Source organism: Drosophila hydei, unplaced genomic scaffold (genome assembly GCF_003285905.1).
Source record: "Drosophila hydei strain 15085-1641.00,03,60 unplaced genomic scaffold, DhydRS2 tig00000063-arrow-pilon, whole genome shotgun sequence".
NCBI classification, from domain to species: Eukaryota; Metazoa; Arthropoda; class Insecta; order Diptera; family Drosophilidae; genus Drosophila; species Drosophila hydei.
In genome coordinates, this window is record NW_022045657.1 from 1,508,323 (window position 1) to 1,523,066 (window position 14,744).

A 14,744-nucleotide genomic window follows, 5' to 3' on the forward strand; every position below is an offset into this window, starting at 1 on the left:
GGATGCCACTGCCACTGCCACAGCGACTACGGCTGCGACTGCGACTGTGACTGCGACTGAGGCTGCGGCAATCGCTGTTTGCCGGCAAAAGGCAGCATTTTTAATTATGATAAATGCCCATTCATAAAACGGAATGGCATTGCAGTTGCGTGTCACGGCTGTTCCTGCCTCTTCTTCTGCTTCGTCTTCTATACATGAAAATATATTTACAGAATGGGACTCTGATATAATATATACTGCATAATTATTTGTTTTATCTATGTCTGGCAGAACGTTCTCGCTGGCTTCTTGTATGTCTAAAGCTCTGTTTCTATTTGGGCTGCTGTGCACTTGACAGGCAAGATTTATGTGGCCTGCAGCCCGTGTCGTCTGGTGTGCTAGTGTACCAGCGCTGGTTCCTCCACCTGTACCAGTGCCAGGTGTTAATGTGCCAGCTGTGCTTCAATCACCATCAGCGTTACTTAATAAAATCACATACAGCACGACGTGTGATGAATTGTTGCCAGTTTTGCAACTGACGTCGACGCTTTTAAGTGCAAAGGCATTTAACAAGCGCTCGACAGCAATTAAAACCCATCCAAGCCAATTGACAGGGAATGAAATAAAATAAACAAATAAACAAACACACAAATCATTCTTAATTGTCCAATTTAATAATTAAGTGGCCAATTAAGTGCTAATTATCTGTCTTTAATTGGCTTAAGATTTCAGCCATGCTGTGTGCCGTCAGTCCTTTTAGTTACATGATTAAGGGCTGACTTTTCAGATAGTTACAAAGTAAGATCTTTAGAAAATAAATGTTTCTTTAAAATAATATTTAAGTGTTAATTGTGAGATTACGTTTCTAATTCAGGAATAAATTATTATTATAAATATAATTATTTAAATATTAATTGGGAGCTTTATCGTTCTCAAGAAATCAAGAAATTAATTAGTTTTCCAAAATTCAAAATATTTATTAGAACTATCTAAATACAACCAGTAAATATATATAGATTCCTTATTAAATTACGTGTAATCTACCTCTTTTTTCAATAACTCGTTACAATGCCCCCGAGCCCAGCAATCATTCCTTTGTTTTATTCAATGCAATTGTCCCGAAAGGAAGCCGAAGCAGTGGTAAAACCTGGCTCAATGCAATGTTCAACCAGTCGAAACCAAATTGACCAAAGTTAATTTAACCAATGTAAACTGGACAAAGGCGCAAGCAAAAGAGGGCAACTCGAGGCAACTTGAGTCGAGGTAGAAATTTTAGGTTGTAAATGCGGGCAAATGCCTTAGTGAAAATCAATTGGCACGCCAACAAACGCTTCAATCAATTTTACTTTGGCAAACAGTGAGTGCAAAATAAATCACATCAGTCGAGACCGACTTGCAAGATGCTTCTGCTGGGCGACGCAAGGGAAGCGAGATGCAATGGCTGAATGTGTGAGTGTGTGTGTGTGTTGTGCATATTTGTGTTTATCTTATTTATGCAAAGCTGTGGCAAGCAGCAGCAGCAACACCAGCAAGAACAACAATTTCTGAGAAAAGAAAGAGAGAGAATGCCAAGTGGCTTGGTAGCCGCCGTCGCTCGAGGCTCCTGCTAAAAAATGAATGAATTCAATGAAATGCGGGTAAAGGTGCCCGTTTGCACCCAACTCAAGCCGTGGTTCACAGCGGTCGACGCCAGGATGTGTGCCGCATCCTTAAAGCAGTCCCAGGCAATGCCACATCAAACATCTCAAACGAAATGAATAATTTATAGACGCATTTGCGGAGTGCGGCTCCAGGAGGAAAAGAATAAGATGGGCACGAATGCTAGGTATGGTAAGGGTAGGGTACATGTCGCCTAAGCCGACTGCAGCCACTAGCTCTAAATTGAATGACAAAAATGCCTTCTAAGCCACGCATACACACATGCACACATGCACAGCATATGCAGGCATGCATGAACGAGTCAGCGCCCAACTGGCTTTAGACCCAGCGAGTGTGTGCAGTTGCGTGTGCATGTGCGTCTGTGTCCATGTGTGTGTGCTTGTATATGTAATGGCAAAATAAAATACCAAAATGCATGGACTCTTCAGTATTTATTTATATTTTTTTATCAGAATTCCGCCCCTCCGGCCCCACTCCACTGATGCCGGGTTGTTCAGGTACAAGGTATGTACAATATAGTTAATTCGAGCAATACAGAAGCGCATGCATATACATATACATATATACATACATCCGAGATGCACAAATACTATAAATTTATTCGAATTCACTGACTCACTGCGTTCATAATGGATGCTTCTGCTTTTTTTCAGCTTTTTTTACTGACTAAAAAGAACAGAGTCTAGACATTTTAATGCACATATTCATGCAAGATAAATAAACTTCCATGACCTAGACAAGAGCTAACCAAAAATTTAATTTTAGTTGGTATCAAAAACTTGGACTGAAAGAACAAACAAAGTTAATACAAAATCGAGCCACCAACATTTGCTTATCGCTTTGTTAATAACATATAAAAAGCATACGGCTTAATTTTCTAATCTCTTAACCGCCAAGCTCTCAACTTTATCTCTCTTAAAAAATAATTTTCATTCATAAAACAAAAACAGCCTAAAAAGTTGGGTCAACATACACAATGTAAGACATCAACGACATGTCAAGTTTCTCAAATGCATATCATACTAGTCAAAGATACAACGAGCTACTAACTATATAAAGAAAGCTCATGCCTTCCCAGCAAAACTTTAAATTCGCTTTTTCCATGGCATCTGCAAAGTTTGCTCAGCTTAGCCTTGACTTCTGATGGCAAACAATTTTCAAGTGTTGTCAATTAAAACGATTTTCCAATGAACATTTTGAAAGAGGATGCTTTCTTCTTTAACTAGTCGTTAAGTTGGGGCAAAAGTTATAGAGACTTATTTATTTTTGTATGGTTTTTATACGACATTAACTTGCTCCTGAAATTTCTTGTATCTGGCAAAATATTCGTAGCTCATCTTTGTGGATAATTCAAAGACTTGTTTGATTATTTTGATATCAAAAATATTTTGATACAAGAGCCACCCCCAGGCATACATACACACACTTCGTAATCTTCGTGTTAGTGGAGTTTGTGGTGTCGTCAAAGGAAAGTTTAAATAAATGACTGCAGAAAACTTTGCTAATCTGCTTTAAAAATCCCAGCAACAAGCAGCAATATGAAATATGAAATGCCAGATGAAAGTGGGATAAGCTGGCGGAAAAGCGGGGGGAAGCGGAGGAAGCGCACGGAAAATGTGACAACAGTTGACTTTGACGCGGTGGTTAAAACCCGCAAAATTCGTCAATTTAAATGGAAAAATATCAGCGCAAAGTTTGCGCCAGTGTGAAAAATATTAATTTAACTTTTTGCGTTAAGAGAGCAATGACATTTGGCCCAGACCGCCACGCAATCCACGCTTCCGTCCCTCTCAAGCATTGTTTTTGTGTCTCGATTGTTGTTGTCCTTTTCGATGGCAAATACGTGTCTATTTGGGGATGCGGGTAGGGGACAGGGGCAGGGGGCTTATGAGGTTGTTGCCAATGTTTTTGCCATCATTATCGTAAATTTTTATGCTAAATACATTTTGCTGGCCCGAAAAGCAGAAACAGAAACAGAAACACAAACCCAAAACAGCAAGAAATACAAAAAATAGCGCCATTTGGAGCAGCTGGCGTCACGTGGATGCAAATGGTCAAGCACACGCCCCTGGCTCAACGAATAACATAATCAAGGCGTGCCCCGACCAACCGCCCTGTCTTCGCTCAGCGACAAATGCAAATGAACTGTCGCTTAACGCCAGATCGTTTCTATTTTAGCCTTATGGCACATGCTTCACACCGGACACTCCCGCCGAACCCTGTTTGACAAATTGAACTATTTCGCACAGATTTCGGTTTAATGCAGCCTGTTGGCAAGGAGGTACTCGGAGCGCTGCTTAAATATAGATAAGCTCGAGGCAACGCGCCGGATACTACTCATCTCGAACAAAGTAGTCTGCTGGCCCACCCGCTGGCTTAGACTGAGCATTTTGCTGGCCAGATGGCTTTGCACATCCAAGGCCTTGCGCTTAACTTGCTTGAGCAACCTGACGGCATCTTGCTTGGGCTGTATATAGTGCAGTCTCTGCACGAGCTTCGTCAACTCCTGCTGGTCACCGGCAGCAGTCTTCCTCACGTAGCCTTGAAAATCAACCCATTCATACTTGTCATTTTGCAGATGACGATATCGCTGCCGGCACAATGCCTGCTCGTGTTCCAGATTGATCTTGAATGAGTTCAGCTCGTCCAGACGGCGCTGCAAAATCGCTCCTGCGTTCAGGTCCCGACAGAGGCTATTGCGCAGATACTGCAGCGACAAGTCGATGGCCTTGCAGCTGGCCTTCGCCTGGCTTAGCTGCTGGCGTAACTGATGATTTTCCCTCTGCAGTTCATATATATAGGGATGGAGTTCGCTTTTTTGCAGCTCCAACTGCAGGTTCACGCAGGGATCCTCCGAAGGACATTCGGGTATGTCCACCGAGATCTTTTCACCGATACGATCAACAAGGTTCTTTTTCTCTAACAACTCTGCTTCGATCTCTTTGAGTTGCATCAGCTCCTCGTTTGTCGCCGACTGGCTAACGCTTACCTCCTCCTCCTCGCCCTCCTGGGCCTCTTCCGCCTTTACTTCATCAGCTTTCTCAACACACTCGCAAAGTATGGTCTTAGCCGGCGGAGCCAGCTCAATATTCGGAGTTATCAATTTGTTTAGGGAAATATGCAGCTCCTCCGGTTCACAGAGAGGTAGTCCTGGCGCCTTGCACATGTTCACTGACTTCACGGTCTCTCCCATTTTGAATAAACTATTGATTGCAAATTTAATACAAATATTACGAACTCGAGCAATGCTAAATAAGAGACTCAAAAATATACTAACCCTTTTCCAAATGAAAACTACGTAGGTCGATTCAAGCAAACTATGCTAACATTATTTTAGAAGCTCAAAAGCGATTACTCTGACTTTGACTTTGACTCTTCTACTGGAAACTTACTACGCGGGTCTATGGTAAGATATTCACGAAGAATAAGAAGGCTTCAAAGAGTGAGAAGATTGATAATGATATTTCATATTAGGATACTTATTTGGGAACCATACGCTGATTTGCTGCTGAGTCCTACAATTTAAAGTACAGCACTTCAAATGAAATAGCGGCCTATGAAGCAGTTCGTCTCATTAATTTTGAACAGATTATGCGCAATGTATTGAAGAGATGTCTGACAGCTGGTGCTGCTGGGCCTGATGAGGCCTGTGCCCTATGCAATGTGTGTGTTCTATGCACAATGGATGGCATTTACAAAAGCGCTTAAGGAGCACTTAACCCAGACGTAACTAACCAATGCAAACACACACGAGCCAAGCACCTGAGCAGGCAGCACAATGCAGGACAGGTAGGATAGAGGGCAGCATGGAAGGGCAGCTGGTTATAGCAAACACTTGGGCATGTGTGCTAAGCGTAGCCCCATACACAGTTCCAGTTTTATTTCCAGTTCCAGATGACGACCCAGTTGCACTGGCAACAATTCATCTTCATAATGGAAGCCAATGCGAACAGCAAACAAACTTAATGCAAAGTCAAAAGGACCTAACTAAAGCGACTTGAAAAGTGCATGGGCCGGACAACAAATGCTGATGGGGGCTTATGCTAATTAATTAAATGAGTAAAAACCTAGACAGCTTAGAAATCGTTTGACCTACAGGTGTTTTGCACTTGAAGCAATCAGAACTCTGTGCCATGTAAATGGAATATAAAATAGTGTCATAAAAATGCTTCGAAACTGTACACATGGATAAACAGCAGCCTACGCATTAAAGAACATCGAAAGGAATTGAAATCGAAGGAAAATCTAATTAAAAGCTGTGATAATCGACCTACTCGCATAACCACACCAAAATCACAATTGTCAGCGTTTAATTCACGCTCACCTGCGCACACCAACACAAACACTTGCACACACCAACGCACAAACACAAATAAACACAATTTCGCTAGAGGCAATAATACGCAAACAAACAACAACTACAACACAAACAAGCTGGTGAAACAGACGTGGTCTGTCGATTCGCAGAAAAACTACCAAAAGCGAAAAACGAACAACTTTCAAAGGCAACTCAAACCCGATCCTACCTAACCTGACCTTACCTGGCCCCCTGTCCCGGCCCCTCTCTGGGCAGCAAATGAAACGCGCTGTTGCACACAAAAATAACAAGTTGCATTGGTCAATTCATCGAATGTCGGTCAGGGCTGCCTCTTGGACACCGACTCTCTATGGCTTTGACTGTAGCAGTGGCAGTGGCAACACGTGCAGTGGGGCTGCTGCCTCCGTAGCACATAGGTGCTACGGCTCTGTGCTCGGTGTAAAGTTTTAGACGCCCAGGATGCCCAGGATGGAAAGCGCAGTGTATGCGAAAAATATTCCCAGCATGTTGTCACTCTGAGTCGAAGTGTGTGTGTGTGTGCATGAGGCTGTGTTGGGTGTCGGGCTGAGTCGATTCGAATGAAATTAGTTTAGTTTCTAGTACAAGTCCCTTGCTACATTAGCCCCTTCGAAATTATATTCAATTGCCGCATTCAATATTATTTTTCGATAAAGAAATTTATGAATTACACATGAATATTTATACAGCGTCCATTGCATTGCAGTGCCCAGAAAATTGAATTTCAATTAGGAACAATTTGTACTTGTATGTTCGTCTTTATTTGCTTTGGCATCCAGTGAATTCTGCTCTACAATACAGTCAGAAATATTTATATGCCATAAAATTATGTAAAGGATAGATCCAGATTCATTTTGGAAAACTTCAAGCTTAATCTCTTCACTATCTTCACAACTAACATTTGTTCAAATGTTATGTTATTTATGTGCGATTTAATGATTAAGTAATATGGAGCTGGGAGAATGTTTTAAAGCTTTTATTGATCGAAAGTTCGGTGAGAGCATGGCAAAAAGCTGAAAGGACAACATGAAGCTGGTTGATCTTCTGTCTTTCGGCTTTGGCAATCATTAGTATATCTGAGAAGAAAGTGACTAAGTATAGCCACAATTGCATTATGCTCGAAGAGTCTTTATTTTTGTCAAACCTTGGAGACCTATATAGTTCGAGTAATAAAATTTCATCAGCTACGCTATGAATGTCAACGGGACCAGTTGACAGCTCACGGATAATCTATAAAATTCAATATATCTTTATTTTCAGACGGAAAACTGAAGTTAAACGGCTTATATAAATAATCCCTATACTGTAAATGATAACTAAAATATCGGGAATCCCATTTGGGTGCTTTGCCCAATGAGGAAACCGAAACATACAAATTCTGAATGTCGAGTAAGGCATGTAAATATATGTATAAAATAAATATATATATCTTATATAAATATGTGTGCTTATATAAATACATATGCTGGAAATACATAAACATGCTCATCAAAATGAGGCGCAGCATACAATAAATCTTCGTCACAGTCCCCAAATTGACATTTTACAGCACAGACCAATAGAGGACAGAGTAAGTGACAATCGCGTTTTAGCCAACTGGTGTCATTGTTGTTGTTGTTGCAGTTGCTGTCGCTGATATTGTTGTCAACAATGATGGCCCAAAGCATCAGCCACATGCGTTGCGGCAACAACTCATCCATCGTTCGACGCTCACACACGCAAGTGCACATTGAGACTGTCAATCCCAGGACACTGGATATGTAGCACTGGAGCTCGTTGGCTGCTCGCCATCTTTTATTGGCAAAACTGCTCAACACTAGCAAAAAATTTAATATCTTGCAGCATGTGCGTATGTGCATCTCTTTGTATATATATATATACATATGTGTGTGTGTGTGTGTGTGTGTGTATGACAGTAATAGAGTTATCCTGCTGTCGTTGACTATAGGAACGCATCGCATTATCCTCTGTTCTGGCCGTAATAATTGAAGTCCTACAACAAACTACTGGGTGCCAGCTTAACGACCCTTTGTCACGCTCCACTGATAGTGTTTTGGGGTAATCCGTCAGCCAGTCAAGCGCCGCATGGCAGCGCGATGAGCTTTTAAAGACCTTAATGCAAAAATGCATTACTCGCAAAGCATCAACGGAAGGAACACAAATTTTCGTGGCCCATTTGCGGCAGATAATTTAAATAAATATTCAGAAAGATGTTTAAGTAAGGAAAATTATGCCATAATAATTTTATTGTTAGCAAACGAATAGCCTAGCCATTTATACAAATATTGTATGTTATGTTGTTATGTTGTTTATCATTCTGGTCGGCAGACCATGAAATTCTTCAGTTAAGTGGGAAACTTAAATCGGACTTATTGCCTTTAATTAGTATCTTGTCAAAATTTCAAATGTCGAAACTGAACAACATCAAAGCGCATCAAGTGTGAATTTTAGAGAGAGCAGTTCGGAGGGATTTTAGGGTAATTCGACATCGAGAACTCCCAGCTTGCTGGATAATGAATTAATTGCCAGTAGATAAAAATATGTTTACTCTATGCAAGAGTATCTTAAAACCCCACATCAAAGTAATCACTTTTAATTTTTTAATACACGACTATCAAATATTGCTGTCAAATCTAAAAACAAAATACAAAAAAAATGAATTCTTGTCGGGTTGTTGTGATCGGGGATCTCTTACTATTTGCTGTGGTATGGTAACATTCTACTTTCGGTGTAAGATAACTGCTATATATCTACAGATCAGTGTTGTCTCCCCTGAAGAATTTCAGATCGCATTCGTCCAGATAATGAATTCGTACCGTGCCTTACACGGCAGTGGGAAACTACTCATACACAAAAATATTTCCCAAGAAGCTCAAGAACACGCTAATGTACGTTGTTATTTTTGTATTTAACTCACTTGATAGACAAACGGTATATTTGCAGAAATTATGTCGGGGAATCTCCGAACGTTATATACCTTTTGATGTTCCTGATATGCTTTCAAATCTCACATGCCATTCAAGCAGACCTTTAGAATGTGTACATATGTGGTACGAAGAGCGAAAGTACTACAACTACGAAAATGGGCAATATGTGCCAAAGGCTGCCCATTTCACTCTGTTGATTTGGAAGAGTTCTAAGTACGTTGGTGTTGGAATTTGCTCAAAGTATGTATAAAACATAACCATCAGTATATGAAACATTTAGAGAACTCTGATTTTTAGACCAATGGAAAAATACTTTGTAGTTGCAAAACTGTATCCTCGCGGCAATGAGAAAAACAAATTTTCGGAAAATGTTTTACCCCAAAGAAAGTATGTTCGATGCAACAAAAACATTCTTTATTTAACCTTATTTTTAATCATCAGCCATTGTTCCAACCTGCCCACCAATTGTATATTTTCAGCTGTTGCAGTTATAATTCCACTATTTGCTTAAATGTACACATATATTATTTAATAAATAACTAGTAAGAATGTTCATGGATCCTTATCAAGACTATTTCTACTTCATGGTGTCTGTCACGCCGTCTTCTGCCTGTTACAAACATTTTAACAAAACCGTTTGACCTGATTTCCCATTTTAAATGGGTTCAGCATACAACAAGTAAACAAACTCTAGTCGGGGTGCCCGACTAGGAGTTACCCTGATCCCAGTCTTATCTGGTTTTTAATATTTTCCGTAGTTTGTATCGAGTATTTAAAAAAATACAAATAAAAACTGACATTACCATACCAAGACTCGAACCCCCACTCTTTACGCATCGCGCATCAGCTCTACCAACACCGCCACTTCATAATTAAAAAAAAATCAATAAAATATACCCGTCGCCTCGAGGATTGAACCGAGATAGTACGCTGACGAGCGCCGCCTCTGCCAACGCAGCCACTGCCTTCAGCCCTATTTCCAACTGAACTTATATTCTAAGAATTTGGGGAATTTAGAGCCGGTATCCAAAATCCAACAAAAAATATACATAAAACTAAATACAAAGGTTGGAGACTCTAGCTCTTAAGACGTCCGAGATATAATTTATTCGATAACAATTATTCGATAACAGTTAAATGCGAATAGTTATCGAATATTCGAAACAAATTCGACCTACAAAAAAAATTTCAAGTCTAGCTCTTATAGATGCCTAGATCCACGCGTTCACACGTACGGACAGACGAACAGACAGACAGACGGACAGGGCTCAATCGACTCGGCTTGTCGTCCTGATCAAGAATATATATACTTTATGTCTGCCACGCCTCCTTCTGCCTGTTACATACATTTGCACAAAACCATTACACCCTGATTTCCCATTTTCAATGGGTTCAGGGTATAAAAATAAATGAGAAAACGAAAACGAGCGAGGGTATAGCCCGAGAGAGCCTTCAACTCGGCTGTAGCTGATTGCACATTAGTTTCTTCTGAATTGAAGACATTTCCCTAGCTTGAGGACTCTATCTTCTGTGGTCGTCCTGTCGTTAATGTCTGTGGTCAATGTACAGTGAAACAATTGATGAAATTTATACTTGTCACGATGTGTGTCCAAGGTACCAGTAGAAGCTCGATTTCTACAATATAATTTGAATACCATAAATGTTGAAGACTTCAGATTTACTGTGTAGATTGCTGTAAGATATACCAAAATTTTGTATATTTGGAATTTTGTCACATACTAGAGACTTGTGCCAGCTCAGCCGCTGCATTAACTATGCAGCATAGTGCTTGCTCATGTGTGTGTGTGTGTGTGCATGTTATTTTATTTTGTTATGTATAAAGGAGTCGCAGAATGATTGAAATAGCAGCGCTTCGCAGTGCTCAGGTTCTGGGTATCTCCTAGTTGAGCCGTCTCGACTCGACTCTCGTTCACTTTGGCCCTCGGAAAGATCTCACATGTAGGTATCGTATCTAAATGTGCTGCTAATGATGATAGCTAGCAAAGTGCAAAGGGTGCGAAGGATGCAAAGGGGTGCACAACGGGGGCTGTTGGGACAGAGCAAATTTAAATAAGCTTGCCACACAACCCTGTGGGGCTGATGCTTTGGGTTAATTTGAAAACGTGCGATAAGAAAATTCAATTTTTTTCCTTTACCTGCTTTTGCTGTTGAATGTGTGCTGTCAATGTATTGTAATGAATGCGTGTGCGTGTGTGTGGGTATGTGTGTGCTTATTTACAAGTAGTTCTCTTGTGCTGGCTTTAATATGCCTTTCCTTACTTTTTGGCAATCAGCGTCAGGCAAACAGCAAATTCCCCATTGGGCGCAGAGCCTTAACCTTTCAATGTTGTTTGTTTGTTTGTTGTCACTGCTGTTGTTGTAATTTTGCATTTCCCCAAAACAAGTGATATTTACTGCAAAGACAGGGAAGTTAGAGAACAAAAAAAGAATATTACGAAAGTCTGGGCTGTTCTGGATGAGCTTGTCGCTTGAGACCTGGAGGCAGCTGCTGGCAACAGCACATTAAGTCCTTAAGCACACATTATTATTCAATCAGATATGAAGTTTTATTTATTTTTTGCCTTTTTCGCCTCGGGCAGACTGTTTTTTGTTTACCATTTGCATTTGCTGCTGCAAGCATATACATACATCTCTATATATTTATGTTTGTATGTATAAGGGAGTGATATGTGAATCGGGTTAGTCGTTTGTGCCTAATGGCATTCAAATTGCTTAAGCTTAAGGCGAAATGTAATTTGGGATTAAAGCAAAGGTCTATCACAGCAGTAACAATACCTTGGAGGAATCTATTTAAATTCGAACTGCTTCCGATGGACCTCATAACACAAGTATCCATTAAATATATACAATAATATAAGATTAGCTGCCTGTTATCCGCTACTATAAAATATTCGTATATTCGTATATTCGTATGACTGCTGAACAGCATGGTTGATCATATTGATCAAGTCCAACTAACTTGTCTACCAAATTCACTTCGTTGTCCGCATTCAATAGATCTCCATCTCCATCGCTATTCCCGCTGTCAGCTACATGCTGATCAGATTTAGCAGTGTCAGCATCGTTGGTTCATCTAGACTGGTGGAACACAGTTGTGCTCCAGTTCGTCAACTATTTATAAGTTCAGTCTGGCCATAAAATTTATGTGCATCGTAAAGACGACGAATCGAGGCGAAGCGCTGACAAAATGTTATGAAATCTAATTTGCACACAAAGCGTCCCAAATGACGCGACTGGCGGCAAAAACAGCGACCAAGCAAAACACCAACTGGAGCGTCTTCTCCAATAGCTGCCAAGCACCAACGTTACCCATGGTCCTAAGGTCTGTCTGTGGCCTGTGAAAATTGTTTAATTACATGCGCTTCCAATTACGAGCTTCGTTGGCACTGCTCGGTGCTTATATTGTAACGGCTTTGACCTAATTGACTAATAATTAAAATTAAGTACATGCTAAATTATTATTAATTATTCAAATGGACAACGAGAAAGACATCGATAGGGAGAGAGATAGAAGTTTAATCACAGCCAAATGCATTTTGAAGTCAATTTGCTGCAAGTGCCGCCAATTGCCAAGAGTTATGCAGCATTTAACTGGGAGTTCATCGCGACATAAACAAACTGTTGAACAATTGGAAAACAGAAAAAATATTTGAACAGATTCCTTCAATAGTTTATTTCATTTATTTATGACTTATAAATACTTAAGTTATTCCAGTGTAATGCGGCTGTGAACGATGCTTAAATATTTCATAAAATGGCACACGCATATAAATACACATACACAAGCATGACTAGATGGACAGTGATGCACGTCAGTAGATATACAAACATATTTCACAATAAATTATTGTCAGTTGTAGTGCATAAAATGTCGCATAAAGTTGGCAGTTGCCATAAAAAAAAACACAAGCGCGTTATTCATCGTTAAAGCAACTGCACAAGCGCGGGATAAGGCAGCATTGCAGACATTGCATCAACAACAATAGCAGGAGAAGAAGCAGCAGCAATAGCAATGACTACGAGAGACGTGACTGCGTGTAGATGAATGCATGGGGCGTATGCGCAGTACGATATCCAACAAATTGCTAAACAAATCAAATTTATTGCTAGAGTTGCGCACGCGAACGAGCAGCAGCAGCTGCAACAGCAACAGCAACAACAATGAATATCTACATTCATATGTATTAAAGCAACAACAACAATAAAACGCATGTAAAACGTCACTGAGATAGCACAAATTAATATAAGCCGACGTTTTTTCGAGCCTCAGGACTAGCTGCGTTGCTTATTTGTTGTTGTTGCTGCTGCCGCTATCAGAGTTTGTATAACTTCATTTGGTTTGTTTGTTTGCCGGCACTGTTGTGGGCCCTGGGCCCACTTACTTTTTGTTAAACTGTATTCGTACACACGCACAGGCAAACACACTGTGAGAGACAGAGACAACGTTGTGGCCCAGCAACGTCCGCACAGTCTGCATAACAACATGGCGCTCGGTCAGAGCGGAAGTCCGAGTTGTTCGGCGTTAAATTTATGCCCAACTGCGATTCTCTGGCAATGCCACCCGAGCGCTACAATGGGTTTTACGCTCTTATTTTGAATAAAAAATATTATAAGCAATATAAAATTAAGTCCACAAATATTTTCACCTTTGAGCTGCCCACTATAAATTAACAGAAAATTTGCTATAAACACAATGTGATCGAGTCAGATTCAACAACGCCAAACTGAGTAAAATTGTGATCTGGCAACGCTGCACGCCATGGAGGGCAAAAGCCTTAACGTCTCTGTTAAATGACTCTGTATATCTTCTGTAAGTTACCAGAGGCAAGCTAAGTTGTTTTACTGAAGTGGCTGAATGACAAAATGGCTGCCACGTACACACATGTACGTTCACTAACGTTAAGGCTGCAGACAGACGTTTTGATTGGAAGTTTTCAGTCTTATGAGCAATTGCACGTGCCTCGATTGTTGCCCATTGTTCACACTTAATTGTTGTTGCTGTTGTTGTTATTGTAGCTGCTGGTGTTGCGACTGTTGCGGCAGTTGTTGATTTTTATTTTCGCAATTAGGAAGTTGTTTTTTATTATTATTTTCTTTTTTTTACAGTCAAACAAACTAAACACGCATACACAGCAAACAAGCAGCTATGGCAATAGTTACGCCCCACGGCCACTCCCCCTCGCAGTCACATGACCACGCAGACACTTATTCATCAGCCGGAAGTTTGCTTGCCACTCCCATTGTTGTTGTTGTTGTTGTTGGTGTTGTTGCTGCTGCTGCTGCCGTCAAGCAGGACTTGTTAGTTGTTCGTGGGTGTTTGCCGCTCATGCAAATTGCACGAGTAAGAAAATAAAATAAAGAAAAAAAACTAGAAAAAGAGGAAAATATAAGCAGCGGGGCAAGTGCGGAATAGCGTGAAAAGTTGCACAAACTCTATATATTTTTTGAATTTATATTTAACTGTATTACATGGCGCACCCGCAACAGTAACTCTCGCTACATTCCTTCCATTGGCCCCTTTGCTCCTGCTGGCTGGCAACGGAATCGGAAGTTATAGTTATGCCGCTCGCGCGGGCGCACTCTGAATTATTTTGCTGGCAACAACAGCACGACGAGCAACAAAAGTTTATTTAAAAGTTTTGCGGTTAAGCTTGTTACTTGCCAGCTACTTTTAGCGCGTGGAAACCCGCTTGGCTGGGCTTCAGCTTGCGCAAAATATTTAAGCTGTAGTTTCGGTTAAGGAGCAAGCGCTCATAAACATTGAAACCGGAGCAGCGCGTGTCGCCCATTGGAGACTATTAAAATGATACGGGCCTGGCCCT

General features: G+C 40.7%; 2 protein-coding genes across 3 annotated transcripts; one reads left to right on the forward strand and one right to left on the reverse strand.

Moving 5' to 3' along the window:
- Window positions 1–2,856: 2,856 nt before the first annotated feature.
- On the reverse strand, window positions 2,857–4,913 carry LOC111592390. Its single transcript, XM_023304566.2, has one exon. It carries the CDS (start codon window positions 4,829–4,831, stop codon window positions 3,896–3,898), a length of 936 nt encoding a protein of 311 aa, XP_023160334.2. The 5' UTR covers window positions 4,832–4,913; the 3' UTR covers window positions 2,857–3,895.
- A 3,641-nt stretch (window positions 4,914–8,554) lies between these two features.
- On the forward strand, window positions 8,555–9,441 carry LOC111592391 (Golgi-associated plant pathogenesis-related protein 1). 2 transcript variants are annotated; one of them, XM_023304567.2, is made up of 5 exons: window positions 8,555–8,680; window positions 8,753–8,862; window positions 8,918–9,141; window positions 9,199–9,288; window positions 9,343–9,441. In XM_023304567.2, exons 2-5 carry the CDS (start codon window positions 8,779–8,781, stop codon window positions 9,410–9,412), a joined length of 468 nt encoding a protein of 155 aa, XP_023160335.2. In that variant the 5' UTR covers window positions 8,555–8,680; window positions 8,753–8,778; the 3' UTR covers window positions 9,413–9,441. The 2 variants fall into 2 exon arrangements, with proteins under 2 accessions (XP_023160335.2, XP_023160336.2); XM_023304568.2 differs by having other exon boundaries at window positions 8,557–8,680; window positions 8,731–8,862.
- The last annotated feature ends 5,303 nt before the right edge of the window (window positions 9,442–14,744 follow it).

Bases quoted from the DNA above. Each gene is read 5' to 3' on its own strand.
- LOC111592391 (XM_023304568.2), top strand. From the start codon at position 8,630: ATGAATTCTTGTCGGGTTGTTGTGATCGGGGATCTCTTACTATTTGCT. The intron at 8,681-8,730 runs GTATGGTAACAT...ATATATCTACAG, and splicing joins ATCTCTTACTATTTGCTGTG to ATCAGTGTTGTCTCCCCTGA. The intron at 9,289-9,342 runs GTATGTTCGATG...TTTAATCATCAG, and splicing joins AATGTTTTACCCCAAAGAAA to CCATTGTTCCAACCTGCCCA.
- LOC111592390 (XM_023304566.2), bottom strand. From the start codon at position 4,831: ATGGGAGAGACCGTGAAGTCAGTGAACATGTGCAAGGCGCCAGGACTA.